Source organism: Nycticebus coucang, chromosome 18 (genome assembly GCF_027406575.1).
Source record: "Nycticebus coucang isolate mNycCou1 chromosome 18, mNycCou1.pri, whole genome shotgun sequence".
In the NCBI taxonomy this organism is placed as follows: domain Eukaryota; kingdom Metazoa; phylum Chordata; class Mammalia; order Primates; family Lorisidae; genus Nycticebus; species Nycticebus coucang.
The window spans coordinates 55,230,827-55,252,527 of record NC_069797.1 but is presented as its reverse complement, the minus strand read 5'-3'; the positions used below and the strand labels follow the sequence as shown (position 1 = coordinate 55,252,527).

Sequence of the window (21,701 nt, the reverse complement as noted above, 5' to 3'; positions counted from 1 at the left end):
ACTCAAGCAGTCACCTGCTTCGGCCTCCCAGAGTGCTAGGATTACAGCCATGAGCCAACTGTGCATGGCCAAGAAATTAGAAATGTTTGAATATTGGAGTATGAGATAGAACAAGCAAACTATGGCCTTTCTATTTTGTTTGTTTGAATCCTAGTAGAATTCTTCAAATAGGTTTGGAGCATTTAAAAACAAGTTTTTATAGTGTAGTTATGGAGCTAATCCTACAGGGATTCAGGCTTTTGCCAAGAAAATATATGATCCCTTTGTTTGGACTGCCAGTGTATCTGGCTTAAGAACGTATGAAGATGACTAAATATATACGTGTGTGGCATAAATGTATCATTTTAGATTCTAGCCTTTACATCTCTGCTTGCTAAACTATGGGATGCATGGCTAATAGCTACAAACTCTGATGGAAAGCAGGGTTTATGGCAATGGTTCAAGATGTCTGATTATCAAATACAATGAGACACCTGTCTTGGCCACTTGTATTTTTAGGATTCACTTTCAAGGCAGTGTATTTGTATCTGCCATGGTCTTTTACTTTGGGGGGGTTAAATACCTTCATCTTAGAAAATTGAAAGTTTACCCTTTTTGTTCTGGATAAATTTGTAAAAAATTGATAGAGTCCTTGAAATGTTTTTTTTTTTTTTTGTGCATGACATAGCAGATTTTGTGTGTGAAAAAAGTGAGATTTAGTTTTTAAGGTGGAAGAGAAAGAATTTCAGTATGTATGTATGGAATATTATTTATTTGTCTCAAGTCTTATATTTGGTTGACTTTCATAATTTTTTTTCATTGACTTTTAGATTCTCCTGGGCTCCTCCAATTTGAAGTCTGTCCCCTCTCAGAGTCCCGTTTCAGCATATCTTTTCAGCATCCTGTGAATGATTCCCTGGTGTGTGGTGAGTTGTGAGGTGGCTAACACCTCTCTGTAGCAATTGGGTCTTTATATGTTTGTTGGAAAGTCAGAAACTGAATCTGTGGCAAATATCTCCTATATATTTTATCTTTCAGTGGTAATGGATGTGCAGGACTCAACACATGTGAGCTGTAAACTCTATAAGGGGCTGTCAGATGCACTCATCTGCACAGATGACTTCATTGCCAAAGTTGTTCAAAGGTAGCGCTGGCCCTTTTCCATCAGAGTCCCATTAAGAGATGTCTAAAGAATATTTTCTTTGTTAAAGTGAATTAGAAGTAAAGGAGGAAAGTGTTTAGTCATTGCTTTGAATTTACCCTTCTCTGCTTTTCCACTTAAGCGATCTGAACTTTTTTCCTTTTTGGAGACAGTCTTTCTCAGTCACCCTAGGGTTGAGTGCCATGATGTCATAGCTCACAACAACCTCAAATTCTCGAACTCAAGTGATTCACTCGCTTCAGCCTCCTGAGTAGCTGGGACTAACGCCCGGCTATTTTTTAGAGATGGGGGTCTTTTGCTCAGGCTAGTCTTTTTTTTTTTTTTGGCCAGGGCTGGGTTTGAACCTGCCACCTCCGGCATATGGGGCCGGCTCCCTACCCCTTTGAGCTACAGGCGCCAGCCAGGCTAGTCTTTTTGTTGTTGTTGCAGTTGTCATTGTTTTAGCTGAGGGTAGGTTTGAACCCGCCAGCCTCGGTGTATAGGGTGGTGCCATAACCACTGTGCTATAGGCGCCAAGCCATGCTCAGGCGAGTCTTAAACTCTTGAACTTAAGCAGTCTGAGCTTTGATTTTAAAATATCTCATGGTCTGAGCTTTGATTTTAAAATATCTCCATAAGAGCAATAGGAAATAAAGTATAAAACTTTAGGTCTCGCATTACGTTACTTTAAGGCTGGAGAGATTTCAAATAATATGCAATTTGAAATAATATGCATCTTCTGTGCCACTTGTTTGACAGATACAACATATTAAATGGCAGAGTGTGATAAGCCAATCAGCTTCCCAGAAATATTAATATGTAATTTTGAGTTATTGTTAAAGCTGGTGCTGGCAGCCTATTTTTGTAAATAATTTTTATTTAAAAACTGCCATCATTTACAAATTTGGCAGCTTTCAAGCTAAGATGGGAGAGTATAGTTGGATACAAGACATATGACCTACAAAGCCCATAAAGTGTTACTATTAGGCCATGTACAGAAAAGTTTCCTGACATGTTCCATAGCAAAACATTGTGAAACATAAGTTTATATACAGGCTGGGTGTGGTGGTTCACAACTGTAGTCCTAGCAGAAGGCCAAAGCAGGCCAACGACTGCCCTAAGCTCAGGGAGTCGTCAAGACCAGCCTAAGCAAAAGTGAGACCCCTTATCTACTAAATATAGAAAAACTAGCTGGATATTGTGGCTGGCACCTATAGTCCCAGGTACTCAGGAGTCTGAGGCAAGGAGATTGCTTGAACCCATAAGTTTGAGGTTGCTGTGAAGTAGGACACCACAGCTCTATACCCAGGGCACAGGGTAAGACTACATCTCATCCTAGCACTCTGGGACGTCAAGACAGATGGATTGCCTGAGCTCACAGGTTCGAGACCAGCCTGAGCCAGAGCAAGACCTCATCTCTAAAAATAGCCAGGTGTTGTGGTGGGTACCTTTAGTCCCAGCTATGTGGGAGGCTGTGGCAAGAGAATTGCTTGAGCCCTTGAGAAATGCTGTGAGCTGTGATGCCATGGCACTCTACCAAGGGTGATAAAGTGAGCCTCAAAATACATAAATAAATAAACAAACACATAAGATTATAGGTATAATTTATCTGGAAGATAACATGTTTTTTTTTTAAATAATCCAGATTGAGTACCAGCAGTAGTACTTTTCACAATAGTGTACCTTTGGGATGATTTAACCAGGGATACCCAACCTTGGTCCCATGGGCCACATGCAGATTCTTTGAAGCTTCTTATCTGTGGTTTGGGATATTGGGAAAAGTATGTGCGGACCTTTTATTTATTTTTAATGTACTTTTCTCCCACCCTTCTCCCTCCTTCCCTCTCTACTCTTCCCTTCTCCCACCATTTTTTTTTTTTTTTAGACAGCCTCTCTCTGTTGCCCAAGTTAGAGTTTTGTGGCCTTAGCCTAGCTCACAGCAACCTCAAACTCCTGGGCTCAAACTGTCCTCTTGCCTCAGTCTCCCAAGTAGCTGGGATTATAGGTGCCTACTAGTACATCTGACTAGTTTTTCTACTTTTAGAAGAGATGGGGTCTCACCCTTGCTCAGGCTGGTTTCATACTGGGGAACTCAAGCAATCTTCCTATCTTGGCCTCCTAGAGTGCTAGGATTATAGGTATAAGCCACGGAGCCTGGCCTGCTCAGGTCTTTTATTTTTGCTTATCAGGTTTTATTGGTGTTTGTGTATTTAATGTGTGGCCCAAAGCAACTTTTTTTCTTCCAGTTTCTAAAAGGGAAGGAAAATGGTTGTACACCCCTGAATATTCAGAACTTGATGTGTCAGGGGATTTTTCAAGTAGTTCATTGATTAAAAGAAAACGTATTATCTCATTAATTACTATTTAAATCACCCAATGGCAGTAATTTTCTTATTGAACTCCATTATTAACAATTTTCTTTCTAGTTCAGTATTTAATTATTTGGATTCTTATTTATTGTTTGTTTTTGGTGTGCAATTCATAAGAGGATCGTAGTTGCCTACTAAATTCGATTCTTTAATTTGCTAAAACTCTGGCATTGGATAGAACTACTCTTACCTTATGGAATAGTTGCAGGTAACTACAAACCTCTGATGATTTATCTAAATCTTAGGCAAAATTAGTGTCTGTTTTCCCAACTGATAAATTGATTTAATTCAGTAGCTAATGCAGTATTAACTTTGTTTTTTTCATCTTATCTTATAGATGTATGTCCATTCCTGTGACGATGAGGGCTATTCGGAGGAAAGCTGAAACCATTCAGGCCGACACCCCAGCACTGTCCCTCATTGCAGAGACAGTTGAAGATATGGTGAAAAAGAACCTGCCCCCGGCTAGCAGCCCAGGGTATGGCATGACCACAGGCAACAACCCAATGAGTGGTACCACTACACCAACCAACACCTTTCCGGGGGGTCCCATTACCACCTTGTTTAATATGAGCATGAGCATCAAAGATCGGCATGAGTCGGTGGGCCATGGGGAGGACTTCAGCAAGGTGTCTCAGAACCCAATTCTTACCAGTTTGTTGCAAATCACAGGGAACGGGGGGTCTACCATTGGCTCGAGTCCGACCCCTCCTCATCACACGCCGCCACCTGTCTCTTCGATGGCCGGCAACACCAAGAACCACCCGATGCTCATGAACCTTCTTAAAGATAATCCTGCCCAGGATTTCTCAACTCTTTATGGAAGCAGCCCTTTAGAAAGGCAGAACTCCTCTTCTGGCTCACCCCGGATGGAAATGTGCCCGGGGAGCAACAAGACCAAGAAGAAGAAGTCATCAAGATTACCACCTGACAAACCCAAGCATCAGACTGAAGATGACTTTCAGAGGGAGCTATTTTCAATGGATGTTGATTCACAGAACCCTATCTTTGATGTCAACATGACAGCTGACACACTGGATACACCACACATCACTCCAGCTCCAAGCCAGTGTAGCACTCCCCCAACAACTTACACACAACCTCACCCCCAACCCAGTATTCAAAGGATGGTCCGACTATCCAGTTCAGACAGCATTGGCCCAGATGTAACTGATATCCTTTCAGACATTGCAGAAGAAGCCTCTAAGCTTCCCAGCACTAGTGATGATTGCCCACCCATTGGCACCCCTGTTCGAGATTCTTCAAGCTCGGGGCATTCTCAGAGTACCCTCTTTGACTCTGATGTCTTTCAAACTAATAATAATGAAAATCCATACACTGATCCAGCTGACCTTATTGCAGATGCTGCTGGAAGCCCCGGTAGTGATTCTCCTACCAATCATTTTTTCCCCGATGGAGTAGATTTTAATCCTGATTTATTGAATAGCCAGAGCCAAAGTGGTTTTGGTGAAGAATATTTTGATGAAAGCAGCCAAAGTGGGGATAATGATGATTTCAAAGGATTTGCATCTCAAGCACTGAATACTTTGGGGGTGCCAGTGCTTGGAGGTGATAATGGCGAGACAAAGTTTAAAGGCAATAGCCAAGCTGACACAGTTGATTTCAGTATTATATCAGTAGCTGGTAAGGCTTTGGGTTCTGTAGATCTTATGGAGCATCACAGTGGTAGTCAGAGTCCTTTGTTGGCCACTGGGGACTTAGGGAAAGAAAAGACTCAAAAGAGGGTAAAGGAAGGTAATGGCACCAGTAATAGTTCTCTATCGGGCCCTGGATTAGATAGCAAACCAGGGAAGCGCAGTCGGACCCCTTCTAATGATGGGAAAAGCAAAGATAAACCACCAAAGCGGAAGAAGACTGATATTGAGGGAAAGTCTCCATCTCACAGTTCTAACCGACCTTTTACCCCACCTACTAGCACAGGTGGATCCAAATCTCCAGGCAGTTCAGGAAGATCTCAGACTCCTCCAGGTGTTGCCACCCCACCCATTCCAAAAATCACTATTCAGATTCCTAAGGGAACAGTGATGGTTGGCAAGCCCTCCTCTCATAGTCAATATACCAGCAGTGGTTCTGTGTCTTCCTCAGGCAGCAAAAGCCACCATAGCCATTCTTCCTCTTCTTCCTCATCTTCTGCTTCCACCTCAAGCAAGATGAAAAGCAGTAAATCAGAAGGTTCATCAAGTTCTAAGTTAAGTAGTAGTATGTATTCTACCCAAGGGTCTTCTGGATCTAGCCAGTCCAAAAATTCATCTCAGTCTGGGGGAAAGCCAGGCTCCTCTCCCATTACCAAGCATGGACTAAGTAGTGGTTCCAGCAACACTAAGATGAAACCTCAAGGGAAGCCATCATCGCTTATGAATCCTTTAAGTAAACCAAACATTTCCCCTTCTCATTCAAGGCCACCTGGAGGTTCTGATAAGCTTGCCTCTCCAATGAAGCCTGTTCCTGGAACTCCTCCATCCTCTAAAGCCAAGTCCCCTATTAGTTCAGGTTCTGGTGGTTCTCACATGTCTGGAGCTAGTTCAAGCTCTAGCATGAAGTCATCTTCAGGGTTAGGATCCTCAGGCTCATTGTCCCAGAAAACTCCCCCATCATCCAATTCTTGTACAGCATCTTCGTCCTCCTTTTCTTCAAGTGGCTCTTCCATGTCCTCCTCTCAGAACCAGCATGGGAGTTCCAAAGGGAAATCTCCCAGCCGAAATAAGAAGCCATCCTTGACAGCTGTCATAGACAAATTGAAGCATGGGGTTGTCACCAGTGGCCCTGGGGGTGAAGACCCAATGGATGGCCAGATGGGGGTGAGCACAAATTCTTCTAGCCATGCCATGTCCTCCAAACATAACATTTCAGGAGGAGAGTTCCAGGGCAAGCGTGAGAAAAGTGATAAAGACAAATCAAAGGTTTCCACCTCTGGGAGCTCAGTGGATTCTTCTAAAAAAACCTCAGAGTCAAAAAATGTGGGGAGCACAGGTGTGGCAAAAATTATCATTAGCAAACATGATGGAGGCTCCCCTAGCATTAAAGCCAAAGTGACTTTGCAGAAACCGGGGGAAAGTAGTGGAGATGGGCTCAGGGCTCAGATGGCCTCTTCTAAAAACTATGGTTCTCCACTCATCAGTGGTTCTACTCCAAAGCATGAACGTGGCTCTCCCAGCCATAGTAAGTCACCAGCATATACCCCCCAGAATCTGGACAGTGAAAGTGAGTCGGGTTCCTCCATAGCAGAGAAATCTTATCAGAATAGTCCCAGCTCAGATGATGGCATCCGACCACTTCCAGAGTATAGCACAGAGAAGCATAAGAAGCACAAAAAGGAAAAGAAGAAAGTAAAAGACAAAGATAGGGACCGGGACCGGGACAAAGACCGAGACAAGAAAAAATCTCATAGTATGAAGCCAGAGAGTTGGTCTAAGTCACCCATCTCTTCAGACCAGACCTTGTCTATGACAAGTAACACAATCTTATCTACAGAGAGGCCCTCAAGGCTCAGCCCTGATTTTATGATTGGGGAGGAAGATGATGATCTTATGGATGTGGCCCTGATTGGCAATTAGGAACCTTATTTTTAAAAACAAACATGACCAGAGAAAAAACTATTGATACGTTTATAGGCAAACTAACATATAAGGGGTGAATCAGACAGGTCTGAATTGTGTTTAAGAATCCTAAATGGCATGGCTTTGACACCAAGCTGGGTGAATTCAGAAAGGCATGTCCAGACCCTGCTAGAGAAGCCACAGGGTTTTGATTCTGGTTATCAAGAATTTTTGTTCCTTTACCAGAATGAAAAAATAAAAATACTTAAGAAAAGGAGGGTGGGTGGGAGGGGCATAGGGAGAGGGATGGGTGGGAAACATTTTATGGGAAATATTCATATATATTTTCTTCTCCATTTCTAGACCATGTTTTAAACTCATTTTAGTGCATGTGTATGAAGGGCTGGGCAGAAAATGAAAAAGCAATACATTCCTTGATGCATTTGCATGAAGGTTGTTCACCTTTGGGTAGTACTTGTCCATTTGAGGCATGGGCAAATGAAGGACTTTAGTTATTTTGGACACTTAAGTAATGTTTGGTGTCTTTTTCTTAGGAGTGATTGGGGTGGGAAGATTACTTTAGCTTATTTATTTGTAAAATTTTTAACCCTCTGTTTTTATAATGTTTCTTTCTAAATCTGAGTTTAGGGTTCAAAATGATGGGAGGCAGAAGAGCAAGGCTTATTTGATGGTAGGGATCTTCTAGCTTGTGCTGATACTACAGTATCAAGCCCAAGCAGATTGATTAGAACCTGCCTTTGGAGTTAAATAGAAAAATACAAATGATATTTTTTATTTTAGGAGATTTTTCATAGGGTTCAAGACATCATAGGAATATTAGGAGTTACTTCCGTGTGGAGGTATTGATGTGTAATAATCTCTTTCCTTTTAAAAAAAGCTAGAGTGACTTTTTGGGATGTAAACATGTTTTCAGATGCAGAAAGATTTAATACAGGACAGCCTTCTTGACCCAGTGACATGAAAACCATTACAGAATTAATAGTTCTCCTCTATTTCCACAATGTGCCAAAAATCCACATCCCAGCATTTTGTTTGCAGGAGAACTGATGCCATTCCTTAGAGGTGGGCTTCTTGTTTCTCTTCCTCACAAGGAGAAGGAGTCCAGACTTTAATCACTCCACTGTATGCTCCCAGATAAAATAGTAAGAAATTTGCAGCCATAATTCATTTAAAACAATTTCAAGCTCACTTGGAGTAATGGGGGCCTGGAATGTGAGCATGAAGATAAACCCTTGCTACTATGTAGCAACACAATTGGACCTTTTTGGAGAAACAGGTCTGCATCTGGATTCTGTGGGACATCAATAAGAAGCCCTTCTTATAAATATAGAAATCCAGGAGACCGTTTTGAGTGCAACAGAAGTTCTCAGTATTTGGAAGGTCCTCTCAAAATTCTGCGGCCTTACTTTGATTTTGACACCTGCACTGTGCCATTCCTGATGATTCCATTCAGGAACTATATCAGCGGGATGGGGCATGGTCCCCAGCACAACTCTTCTGGATTAAAAAAGAGAAAAAGCCAGGTGATTCCTCTGTGTGTGTGTGTTTGTGTTATAAGTGGAGTGTCTTCATCAGATACGGAAGATTACTATATTCAGCTCTTTCTGCAGGTTGAAGGTAGCATAGAGTTGGAAAATCAGCTTTGGCTTTCTTTCCTGACTGTCTCACTTCCTTTAGTGTTCTCCCTTTTCTGGTCATCAGCTCTCAACAACTCTGCCACTTTTGTGTCCCAAGGTAATAAGAAGTAGGAAACGAAACATTGCAAAATGGAGCAAGAAAAGTTATCGGTTACCATGTCAGAGTCAAATGTCTTGGGTGACACTAAGGAGGACATGGCAAGGTGATACCAGAGTGCTTTATCTTGTGATGCTGATATAGTAGCAGCCTCTAAGACATACAGTCAGGTTGGATTTCTCACAAGTTTGTCACCTAATTTTGAATTTTTTTCCCATTGGTTTCTGCAGGAAACAAAAAAGTTATATGGTTTTAAAGTTTGTTCTGGGTGGGGAAGAATCTTAAGGGGATTGTACTGAATAGTATCAGGCTCGGCTCCTCCAAGCAGAGCCAACAAATACCAAAATGAGTAAACTGGGAAGCTTTTTCTCTCTTTCTGTCTTCATCCCAGATCAAAGAATCCCGAGTTAGGATCTGGATGAAGGATAAGCCCCTGAATTGTCGATGGGCACACCCCACACACTGACCCAGCATCTGAACTTGATTAACAGGGAGCCGGGGCTAAACTACTTCACCCTGCCTGAGAACCAGGGAGCACTGCATTTCTCCACAGGGTGGAGGAGAAGAGGCAGAATAAACCAAGCCTGGGACACCTCCCTCCTGTCTAGGTGTACTCATTCTCCTGTTTCAAAAGACGGCAAGGACGTGAAGTCAACTTCCACCTATCTTCTGCTGCTGGTGTCTTAGTATTCTTAACTTGACCTGACTCCTCTTCTGTCTTTTGGCTTCATGTTAGGGGTTCTTGGTCAAAACCTGCTCTGATGTACATGAAGATTTCAGATTCAAAATCAATGTCTTAAAACAAGTATTTTAAGGTATGGGGTGGGTAGAGCAAAGCAGGATATAATTGCCAAAACCAAGTTGGAGGTTGGTGACTCTTGGAAGGATTTTCCTTCTTCAGGCCTAGGTCTGAAAATTTACTGCAGCAATATCATGAATTCTCAAAAGAAACCCTTTCAGGGAGCCAGTGAATTATACAGTATCCACAATTGAGTCATCTAAAGTAGATGTCAGTATAGGAAACGTTTTTCATAATTCCTAGGCAATCTCATTTTTTTGGCCTTTTTCCCTCCCCTACTTTTGTTTTTATCCTTGAGTTGATTTTGGGGGGTGGGGGGCAGGAAGTACTTAACATCTCAAAAGTAGATTGGGAAACGTGCTTAGCTGTAAGAGCTGAGCTTTAAATTTTAACTTTAAAAATGTACATCAGGAGCAGTTGGGGCAGGTCTTTTTTAAAAAAATCTTTCAAATTTGATTTTCTGTGCATATGGCTGTTCTGTAAATACTTTGGGGTTTTTCATTTTTTTGAAAGTAGACAAAATCTGTTGTGGGATTTTTTTCCCCCAAAAACATTACAAAAGAACCTGTTTATTTACATGCAAATAAATTTCTTTGATAAAAAGTAATATGCCTATGTGTAATAAATTTTTAACATTTGAATAATTTCATTTGTTCAGCATTTCAGAAATCCAGTTAATGGAGAACGACTTGAAATGGGTCCACTGGAATATATAATTGATAAGCCTGTGATAAAGTTTTCATTATGATTATCTGGATATACTAGTTTTTCTACTTTTTTTTTTTTTTTTTTTTTGCAGAGACAGTTTCACTTTATTGCCCTCAGTAGACTGCTGTGGCGTCACACAGCTCACAGCAACCCCCAACTCCTGGACTTAGGCGATTCTCCTGCCTCGCCTCCCGAGTAGCTGGGACTACAGGCGCCCGCCACAATGCCTGGCTATTTTTTGTTGTTGTTGTTGTTGCAGTTTGGCTGGGGCCGGGTTTGAACCCGCCACCCTCTGTATATGGGGCCGGCGCCCTGCTCACTGAGCCACAGGCGCCGCCCAGTTTTTCTACTTTTTACAGTTACTAAATTCATCAGTAGTTTTTGTTGGGAAAAAAAGGCTCTCAGATGAGACTGAACTAAAAGGTTTATTCCACTGGCTGAAGTGAAGCAAAATCATTAAAATTATCTGGGGACAGGAGGAGAATATAACATCTAGACTAGGGTTTGTGGCCTGAGAATAAGTTTACTAAAGCTAGGATCTTTGCTTAGGAATCCCCCTTTAAAATTAAGTTTATAAGTCCTTTTTTAGAGTTTGATAAGCCTTTCAGCTAAAATACACCTATTCTTTAAGATCTGCAGTATTTGTTGCTCTTAGATTCATGACAAGCCAATCACTAAAAACAACTACTAATTAAAAGGGGCGCGAAGACATATTCCTAACTGCTTTGGAAGAATACAAGTAATACGGCTGTTTGGAGGTTGCTGGAATTTATGGTACAGTTTATATTATTTGCCGTTTGGGGCATGATTTTGTGGTTTGTTGCTTTTAGAAGGGGAGCAACTCTGTGTGTGTCTGTGTTTTGAGACAGTCTCAGTCAGCCTCGGTAGAGTACCCTGGCTTCATAGCTCACACTGGCTTCGTAGCTCACAGCAACCTCAAATTCTTGGGCTGAAGCGGTTCCCTTGCCTCAGCCTCCCGAGTAGCTGGGACTACGGGCGCCCACCATATGCCTGGCTATCTTTTTTTTTTTTTTTTCGTAGAGACAGAGTCTCAGTTTATCGCCCTCGGTAGAGGCGTCACAGCTCACAGCAACCTCAAGCTCTTGGGCTTAGGTGAGTCTCTTGCCTCAACCTCCCGAGTAGCTGGGACCACAGGCGCCCACCACAACGCCGGGCTATTTTTTTGTTGCAGTTCGGCCTGGGCCGGGTTTGAACCCACCACCCTGGGTATATGGGGCCAGCGCCCTTTTCACTGAGCCACAGGCGCCGCCCTGCCTGGCTATCTTTTGTTTTTTTGTTTTTGAGACAGTCTCAAGCTGTCGCCTAGGGTAGAGTGAGGTGGTGTCATAGCTCACAGCAATATCCAACTCTTGGGCTCAAGCGATCCTCTTGCCTCAGTTTTTCTAATTTTAGTAGAGACGGTATCTCGCTTTTGCTCAGGCTGGTCAACTCATGAGTTCAAGCTATCCACCTGCCTCGGCCTCCCAGAGTGTTAGGATTACAGGCGTGAGCCGCCGTGCCCAGATGTAAATTCGGTTATAATTTCCAGGACCTTGAAGGCCAGAGTTAGATATAACAGTAAGATGACACAGACCAGTTTCAGTACTAGGATCCCCAGAATCAGACGAAAGCCAGTTTCCACCGGGCAAACGCCCCCGCCTCCTTGCTCCCACACGCTTGTTTCTCCCGCCAAAGTGGCGTCAGCATCAGGTTCTCACCAGCCAGCGCCCTGATTGGAGCGCGATCAGGCACTACCGCCCATTGGGCGCCGGGGACGGCTGAGCAGCGGCAGAACTGGGGGTAGCCAAAGGCCCTTTTTCCTCACGCGTCCCTACCCCAGCCAAAGGAATGGCTGCCCGCGTGCACCACCGCACCCCTTGACCCCAAAGCCCGAGGTGTGGTCTCACTGCCATCCCTGGAACAGAGCGGGGTGCTCGGCCTGCCCCCTCAACGCAGGTAGTTCCTGCTTTTCCAAGCCATGCACCGGGAGACACACGTCCCGAAGCGGCCCCCCAGGCCTCCCAGCAGCACCCCATAATGCCATCCATCGGGACGTGGGAGGCGGCGGCGGCAACAGCAGAGGCGGCGGTGGCAGCAGCAGCTCTGCCCCAATCTAGAGACATCCAGAAAGAGGAGGAAAATGGCTCCGAGCAGGGACCGCCTGCTGCACTTTGGGTTCAAGGCGACAGTGAGTGACACGGGAAGGGAGTAGGGTGGCCGGGAAGGATGTGTGCCAGCACAAGCTCCTGGGGAAGAAGTGCCAACACTAGGGGTCGGGGGCTCTAGGCAAGTGTGCTTAGGTTCCGTATGGGTTTGTGTGTTTGTGTTTGCCCGCAGAGGAGAGGAAGGAGAGGGTGACACGGAGCAGAAGAAGGGGTCCCCGTGCAGTGTGCAGTCCTTCCTTCGGCTTTTCCCTCTCTTACCCGTCCACGAGCACTAGCACATTCGCACCTTTCTTACAGTCCCCACTTTTTCACAAACACAGACATATAGGTACTTCCCAGCCTCTCCTCCTAGGGGGCTCGCCTGTCTTGGAAGCGGGAGGGGGCTCGTGTTGCAGCCACCGCCGCGCTTCATCTGCTCCTGGGTCAGGGGCTGCGGGTGGGGGAGGGGTGGTCAGGCGTCGCCGTCGCGGCGCGCTCCTCCCCCTCCCCTCCCCCTCTTTGTGCCCCACCCCCTTCTTTCCCCCTCCCCCTCCTTTCCCTTGGCGTTCCGAGGCCCGGGCGGCTCTGCCCAATGAGGAGCGCCGTTGCTGGCAGGTGGGGAGTGTTTTTGTTTTGGGTTGAAGTTGAGGCTGAAGAGAGAGCCCAGCTAGCGAAGAGCAGTCGTCGCGGCCGCCAGCGCCGCGGGAGGTGGTGGAGGCCACGGCAGAGCCGAGAGGTCTCTCCTCCGTGTCCGACGTCCCTGGCTTTGCCCCTCCTCCGCCTCCGCCCGGTCCCGGAATTCCTGGGCCTGCCCGGGGCCCCCTGTCTTTGCATTTCGCACGCCGCAGCGCCCGGCCCGGGCCGCACCCGCCGGCCCCATGAGGAGGGACGTGAACGGAGTGACCAAGAGCAGGTTTGAGGTGTGAGCTTGGGGGTTTCGGACGGAGTACAGAAGGCCAGGCTTGCTCTCTTGCCCATAAACATTCGTTCAGCACGGAGCCTCCTCTTTTGCAGGCGCCGCCACCCACCCATCGGCGGGACTGCCAGACTTACCTCCCCTTTCTCGAGAACTGAAGGCGCAGTGTAGCCTGGCTTCCCTAGTCCTCCCGACTGTCCTCCAGTCTCTTCCCACCGCTGGGCCCCGGCGAGGGATTAGCTCTGGCGCCCTAATTCTCCCCTCCCCCCAGGATCACTCAGTTTTCCATTCTTTACACAACCCTTGGCTTGCCTCCTTCCACCCGGCAGAGAAAGCATCACGGCTTCCAACGACCAGAGCTTGCTTGTTTTCTTTCTGCCACCTTCTTCGTAAAGCATTTTTTTGATCGTAGAGAGGGAGTGTACTGGGGGCCCTTACTCTGGGTTTGAGACCTGGATGAAACTAGGGAAGTGGGAGTGGTAGACGGGGATGATAGAGGCGATCATAGGTTTTCGGTGCTGTATTTCGTTTGGGTATTGTTCTGCTACTTCCTCTTTCCCATTTAGTTTGTACTTTTGTAGCTCTTTGTTTCTGGGAACACTTAGATGTCCGCGTGTTTTCAGATTGGGACCAAAGTCTGAGAAACTTACGAAAATCCATTCCGGTTTGTCTGTCTCTTAGGAACTTTTCCTTCTCTGGCGAGGGAGGTTTGTTGTAGTCCTGGACTTGAGCAATGGACCGTCTGGAAGCGCCTACTGTACAGGGTAGTCTTCACCTTGTAGGGAAGGGATTCCTTTGAGAAGGGGAGTATTGTAACTACCAACGAATTAACAGTGTAACAAAACATTGGAAAGGTTCATTGAAGGGATAAGAGATAGAAACTTCTACAACGAGTAAATGTTATCTGGCCTTTTCTGGCAGAGAATCAAGCTGACCTGGGATCACTCACAGCTTAGTGTACATCTCACTTGGTGTTTTTTTCTTTTTATTCATCTCGATTTGAAAGATGAACTTGTAAGGCAGTGAGGCACAAATATCAGGAAATTCATCAACTAGGTGTAGGGGGTGGAAATTTTATCTAAGGGTGGGTCTTCAGTTTAGTCTATTCCTTGATTTTTTTTTTTATGCTTACAGGAAAACATTTGAATTTATCCACAAAGATCACGATAGGAAGGGTTTGGGGGAGGTTTAAATTCAGAGCTACAATGTTACTTTTGCAGGTGTGGAGTGAAGAAAATCAAAGATTGGGTCTTAGAATTTTCACATTTAATTTCATCATGGGCAGAAAGTATTATAGTAGATATTATTTGGTGTTTAATAGGACATTGTGTTGCCCAAGTATAGAAAGTGCCAGCAAGGTTAATTTATGGTGGATTCATATTCAGTACTAATGTAAATGTTAATTAATATCATTAAAATTACTGAATAGACACATAGCAGTTAACAGGAATCTAAAGATTTGAGTGGAGGATGGCCTTTTGATGCTGCAGTTAGCTCCTTTATCATTTTGCTATTCATTTTAGGTTCAATAATATTGGAAAGGATTCTTGTAGTGTATTTTTACATAGCTATTTCCTATTTTGGTAATTGTCTTCTATAGTAGAAAAGTTGAGCACTGTAACAAACTAGTCGACTTATGGAGGTGGTCAGCCTAAGGAAGGAAATTCCATTGAGTACATGTGGTGCATGTCCAGTCTTTGAAGATTAGTTTATCTTTAAGGTGTTGGTCAATATAGAGAGGTAGAAAACAGGGCGTTGTGGTGGGGGACCTGTAGTCCCAGCTACTTGGGAGGCTGAGGCAAGAGAAATTGCTTGCTGTGAGCTATGACACCATGGCACTCTACCAAGGGTTACAAAGTGAGACCCTATCTCCAAAAAAAAAAAAAAAAAAAAAAATAGGTGGTCAACTCTGGAGGTTTTACTGTCTTTTTAATTTATATCTGTAATGGTGGCATACTAAAATGACAAGAAAATGTAGTGCTTTATTAAGCATTTCTGTTAACCTTGGTATGCAGTTGGCAATGAAAGCTTTTTAAATGTGATCTGAGAAGATAAAGAATAAGGGGGAAAAAAACCCAACTTGTATAATGTTCATGATTAAAAATGTTTGCTTATAAACCAAAAGCTATTCTTTTAGTATGAGAATGGATAAAAATGATATGTGTTAATGAGTTTCATTGAATAGTAAAACCATTACTTTTTTTTTGAGACAGAGTTTCACTTTGTTGCCCTGGATAGAGTGCTATGGCGTCATAGCTCACAGCCACTTCAAACTCCTGGGTTCAAGCGATTCACTTGCCTCAGCCTCCCAAGTAGCTGGCACTACAGGGGCTTGCCACAACGCCTGGCTGTTTTTTAGAGACGGTCTCACTCTTGCTCAGGCTGGTCTTGAACTCATGAGCTCAAGCAATCCACCTGCCTCGGCCTCCCAGAGCATTTACCTTTTTATTGACATAATTTACAAGTAGTAAGACAATTAGTAAACTGTTTGGACTCTTAGGAAATAATAACTTATTGCTAATTTGTTGAAAGCATCTTAAATATTTACATTCTATCAATAAAAGATACAAGCAAATAAAATAGGCTTTTTTTTTTTTGCAGTTTTTGGCCAGGGTTGGATTTGAATTCGCCACCTCTGGTATATGGGTCCAGCGCCCTACTCCTTTGAGCCACAGGCACCACCCTAAAATAGGCTTTTCATATCTAAGACACATCAAATGCTTGGGCAAGATGGCTCAGGCCTGTAATCCTAGCACTTTGGGAGGCCAAGGCAGGTGGATTGCTTAAGCTCAGGAGTTCAAGACCAGCTTGAGCAAGAGTGAGACCTCTGTCTCTACTAAAAATAGAAAAACTAGGCAGGCATAGTGGTCTATGCCTAAAGTCCCAGCTACTCACAAGGAGGCAAGAGGATTGCTCAAGAGTTTGAGGTGGTAGTAAGCTGTGATGCTGTGGCACTCTACCCAGGGGTATGCAGCAAGACTGCCTAAAAAAAGTAAAATGAAGGAAAGAAAGAAAAAACCACATCAAATGATTTTTTTTTTGTGACAAAAATCTCAATATGTTGCCCTTGGTAGAGTGCTATGGTGTCATAGCTCACAGCAACCTCAAACTCTTGGTCTTAAGCAATTCTCTTGCCTCAGCCTATGGAGTAGCTGGAACTATAGGCACCCACCACAATACCTGGCTATTTTTTTGTTGTTGTAGTTGTCATTGTGTTTAGCAGGCCTGTGGTGGATTTGAACCTACTAGCCGTGGTGCATATGGCTGGCGCCCTAACCACTGACCTATGGGTGGCAAGCCCCAATTTTTTTTTTTTTTTTTTTGAGACAGAGTCTCTGTTCCACTGGTAGAGTGCTGTGGTATCAGCATAGCTCACAGCTACTTCAGTGTCTTGGGCTTAAGCCATCCTCCTGCCTCAGCCTTCTGAGTAGCTGAGAGTACAGATACCCTCTGTAATGTCCAACTAGTTTTTCTATTTTTAGTAGAGGCAGGGGTCTCATTCTTGGTTTGATCTCCAACACCAGAACTCAACCAATCTTCCTGCCTGGGCCTTCCAGAGTGCTAGGATTATAGGCATGAGCCACCTCGCCCGGCCAAATGATTTTTTTTTTTGATCTTCACAATTAATGCTTTTTTTTTTGGTTTTTTGGCCAGGGCTGGGTTTGAACCCGCCACCTCCGGCATATGGGACCGGCGCCCTACTCCTTGAGCCACAGGCGCCGCCCACACAATTAATGCTTTTTAAAGAACTGAGAATTTTATAATTATAAGCAGATAGCTGATCTCTAAATGAGAATTTTTGTGAGTGTAGGAAGTCTTTACGACAAATTATAGCTAATTTCAAATTGTGGGTCTGGTTCATACAAAAAGTGAATAAAATTTTTTATTTTCTTGGAGAAGATATCTGAAATTTAGAATCTTTTCAAGATTGATTCATTATAGTCCTTTTATGGAGACAAACTTTGGCTGGGCATAGTGGCTCACACTTGTAATCCTAGCCCACTGGGAGGTGGAGGCTGGTGGATAGCCTGAGCTTGGAAGTTCAAGATCAGACTGAGCAAAGCAAGACCCTGTCTTTACTAAAAATAGAAAAACTTGTGTTGGCACCTGTAGCTCAGCAGCTAGGGCACCAGCCACATACACCAGGGCTGGTTGGTTTGAACCGGCCCGGCCTGCCAAACAACGACAGCTACAACAAAAAAATGGCTGGGTATTGTGGTGGGCATCTGTAGTCCTAGCTACTTGAGAGGCTGAGGCAAGAGAATCATTTTAGCCCAAGAGTTTGAGGTTGCTGTGAGCTGTGACGCCATAGCATTCTACCAGTGGCGACATAGTTAAGACTCTGTCTCAAAAAAATAAATAAATGAATAAATAAAATAGAAAAACTGGGTGGCACCTGTGGCTCAAAGGAGTAGGGCGCTGTCCCCATATGCCGGAGGTGGCAGGTTCAAACCCAGCCCCGGCCAAAAACCGGAAAAAAAAAAAAAAAGATAGAAAAACTAGCTGGGCATTTTGGTGGGCAACTGTAGTTCCAGCTGCTTGACAAGAGGATCGGTTGCACCCAAGAGTCTGAGGTTGCTATCACACCATAGCACTCAACCCCAGGGCGAGTGAGTGAGACTGTCGCGCACACACACACAAAAAAAAGAGTTAAAAAGATCTAGAAATGTGAAAATTCATGTTGTTCCTTACTATATCATTTTGGCATTAAGTCTGTAATAACCCTTACAGGTTAACATAGAGCGTTATGTTAACCTGTAAGGGTTATTATAGACTTAATGCCAAAAAACATAAAAACATCCTGCTCTGTTTTTAGCATAACGTAGCAAAAATCCCATCAAATGTGTGGAAAAGAGCTTTCCTAATGTTCTTCATTTAGTACATTTTATGTTGTGTTTGCTATCAAGAGAATGAATTTGTCCTTTGTTTTAAGTTCCATAGCTTCCATCGGCTTAACCCTCAGTGAGAATAGTGTTTAAATGTCTAGGCTAGCCTTTGAATCCAAGTTTGGAGTGTTTTCAGTAAGCTCCACTTTGTCATACTCTAAGTAGCTCCATTATGAGAGTGTAGTACTATTGGAGGAAAATTATGTCTTACTTGGGTTTATAGAAAAGTCCGATGTTTAAAAGAAATACAGTGACAACAGCATTAACTGACATTCAGATACCATTATACAATTTAACAGTGCTTGGAGATTTTAAGGGCACAAAAGTTAGGTAGTGGTACACTTTAATTTGGCATTTAGAATCTCACTCATTGTTGTTTTACATTATGTCTCACTACCTTTCTTATAAACCTGTAATATTGCATGCGGCCTGCAGCACTAGGTTGTAATATTTCCTTGCCTGCTTGCTTCATTTTATCAATTCAGTTTATCAAAAATAACAAAAATCACAAAATGTGGCATGTCAAAAAGAACATACTACATTGAGAATTAGGAGATGTGCATATTAGTTAATACTGATTTTGCCACCAGCTAACTGTAATTGATCTTTTTCATTTCACCTCTGTAGCTTGAAGATTTCCCTTTTCTGCAAAACAAAGGTGTCAGAATCAATGTCTGATTTTTTTTTTTTTAAGTAAAATCATAGGACCATATTTCCTTGGTCATTGGTTCTGAAATAGCTACTGTAATATTTTGTTTGAGATTGTAGATTTAGTCTCAGAATACTGTTAAATATTTTTCCAGTAGGTGAGAATCATTTGTTTCAGTCTTTGAAAAGCTTGCAATGGAAAAGAGTAGTAGTAAAACTAAGGAATTATTATTATTATTATTATTTTTGAGACAGAGTCTCAAGCTGTCACCCTGGGTAAAGGTTGCTGTGAGCATCATAGCTGTGGCATCAGAGCTCACACCAACCTCCAGCTCTTGGGCTCAAGTGAGATTCTCTTGCCTCAACCTCCCAAGTAACTGGCACTACAGGTGCCTGTCGCAACCCCTGGATGAGGGCTCGCTCTGGTTCATGCTGGTCTCAAACCTGTGAGCTCAGGCAATCCATCTGCCTCGGCCTACCAAGTGCTGGGATTACAGGTATGAGCTACCTCGCCCAGCCTTATAAGTGATTTTGTTATAGGCTGAGGACTCCATTCCTGTCCCTTTAGATTACTGTTTCCTAACTGGTGACAGATTGGAAACTGAATTAAAAATTTTAATAATCTAAGTAGTACTGTGGTTTTGGAAGAGTATTTTTAGATGCTCAAAATATTGTGTGGTACCAGGAAAATCCAAAGGAGAGAGGGAGGAGAAAGAATGCCCTTAAACTGACCAAATTTAGCTGTTTGTGCATAGTTGTCTTTACGCTGTTGATCTTTAGACTAAGTGAATTTGTAGACTAGACCCCCCTGGCACAAACACTGACTCAGAAAAACTTAGGTATCCAACTGTAGATTCAGAGTTTTATGTCTTAATGCACTTGGATCCATTTCATGAAAGATTTTAGCTTAATAGCAACTAACAATAAGGTGGTGTTACTGAACTATGAAATAGTATTTTTGTTTGATTCATCTTGCTTAATTATATTCAAATGTGATGAAGCCAAAAGAAATTTGCATTAGCATTTATTTTATTTTAGTTATTTTGAGGCTATGTTTCCTGGGTTATGAGGTCACTGGCATCATTATAACTCACTGTCAGCCCCCTGAGTAGCTGGGACTATAGACACCTGGCTAATTTTTCCATTTTTGTAGAGATGAAGGTCTTGTTATATTGCCGAGGCTGGTGTCATACGCTGGCCTTAAGAGATCCTTCCTCCCTGTCTCACAAAGTGCTGGGATGACTAGCTGTGAGCCACAGTGCCTAACAGGCAGTAACTTAAAAAGTTTTTCAGTTAAAATAATGACTTCAAGTATTTAATATGTGTGTGCATTATTGCCATAAGCAAGTAACCTATTTATTCCTTAATCAAATATCAAACTTGATTTTATGATATTCTGTTGACTTTAATAAGCCTCATATCTGAAAGTTGTAGTCAGGTGGGAGTGTAATTAATACATTTTTGTTCATTCTCTTAAATAACTAGGAGGTTAATGTCACTTGTTACATCATGGTAGGCAAGGATTTAGTGTCTATTATTATGAAACAGATATTGGCAATTTCTTTCTTTCTTTTTTTTTTTGTAGAGACTGAGTCTCACTTCATCACCCTTGGTAGAGTGCCATGGCGTCACACAGCTCACAGCAATCTCCAACTCCTGGGCCTAGGCGATTCTCCTGCCTCAGCCTCCTGAGTAGCTGGGACTATAGGTGCCCGCCACAATGCCTGGCTATTCTTTTTGTTGCAATTTGGCTGGGGCCGGGTTTCAACCCACCACCCTCGGTACATGGGACTGGTGCCCTACCCACTGAGCCACAGGCACTGCCAAGATACTGGCAATTTCATTTTTTTTTTTTCTTTTTTTTGAGACAGTCTCATTTTGTTGCCCTTGGTAGAGTGCCATGGCATCATAGCTGACAGCAACCTCAAACTCTTGGGCTCGGGTAATCCTCTTGCCTCAGTTTTTTCTCATTTTTAGTAGAGACAGGGTCTCACTCTGCTCAGGCCTCCCAGAGGGCTAGATTATAGGTGTGAGCCACCGCGCCCAGCCTTGGCAGTTTATTTTTTATCATGTCTGTCCGTTGTTTTTGTTTGTTTGTTTGTTTGTTTGATTTTTGGCCATGGCTGGGTTTGAACCTGCCACCTCCGGCATATGGGCCTGGCGCCCTACTCTTTGAGCCACAGGTGCTGCCCCCATGTCTGTCTTTATTCCTAGAAATTTCTAGTTAAAACAAAAAAAGGGTACCGGTGGTACCTGTGGCTCAGTGAGTAGGGCGCCGGCCCCATATAACAAGGGTGACAGGTTCGAACCCTGCCCCAGCCAAACTGCAACAACAACAACAAGAAAAACAAAACAAAACAAAATAGTCTCATTTAAAACAAAAGAAAACAAAAAAAGGGAAATAGAGCACCATTAAAGTGAATAGTAAGTTGATCTTAGGCATTACTTTGGTGCTAAGAATGAAATTACACCTTGACAACATTGAGGTGAAGGTTAACAATATTTCAGATCCCTGCCCAAACTTACATAGTCAAATGTATCAGCTAGTGATTTTTGTGAGCCTTTTTTTTTTTTTCTTTTTGAGACGGAGTCTCACTTTGTCATCCTTAGTAGAGTGCTGTGGCATAATAGCTCATAGCAACCTCCAACTCGTGGGCTCAAATGATTTTCTTGCCTTAGCCTCCCAAGGAGCTAGGACTACAGGCACCCACCACAATGCCCGCTATTTTTAGAGATAAGGTCTCACTTTGGCTGAGGCTCATCTCCAACCTGTGAGCTCAGGCATTCCACCTATCTTGG

The 21,701-nt window shown here is 43.5% G+C and overlaps 2 protein-coding genes across 9 annotated transcripts in view; both read left to right on the top strand.

The window, feature by feature from the left end:
* MED1 (mediator complex subunit 1) overlaps positions 1-10,207 on the top strand; it is a 55,139-nt gene extending 44,932 nt beyond the window's left edge. For 3 of the 5 annotated variants that reach the window (XM_053569419.1, XM_053569418.1, XM_053569420.1), the window contains 3 exons: positions 810-905; positions 1,018-1,123; positions 3,827-10,207. In XM_053569419.1, the coding sequence (XP_053425394.1) occupies positions 810-905; positions 1,018-1,123; positions 3,827-7,064 (3,440 nt within the window). In that variant the 3' untranslated portion in view covers positions 7,065-10,207. The remainder of the gene's footprint in view (positions 1-809; positions 906-1,017; positions 1,124-3,826) is intronic. The other 2 variants (XR_008375554.1, XM_053569421.1) reach the window with 2 other exon arrangements.
* A 1,894-nt stretch (positions 10,208-12,101) lies between these two features.
* FBXL20 (F-box and leucine rich repeat protein 20) overlaps positions 12,102-21,701 on the top strand; it is a 113,702-nt gene continuing 104,102 nt past the window's right edge. For 2 of the 4 annotated variants that reach the window (XM_053569443.1, XM_053569441.1), the window contains exon 1: positions 12,102-12,496. In XM_053569443.1, coding sequence (XP_053425418.1) covers positions 12,449-12,496 — 48 coding nt within the window. In that variant the 5' untranslated portion in view covers positions 12,102-12,448. Of the gene's footprint in view, positions 12,497-13,076; positions 13,373-21,701 lie in introns of those variants that run through there. The other 2 variants (XM_053569442.1, XM_053569444.1) reach the window with 2 other exon arrangements.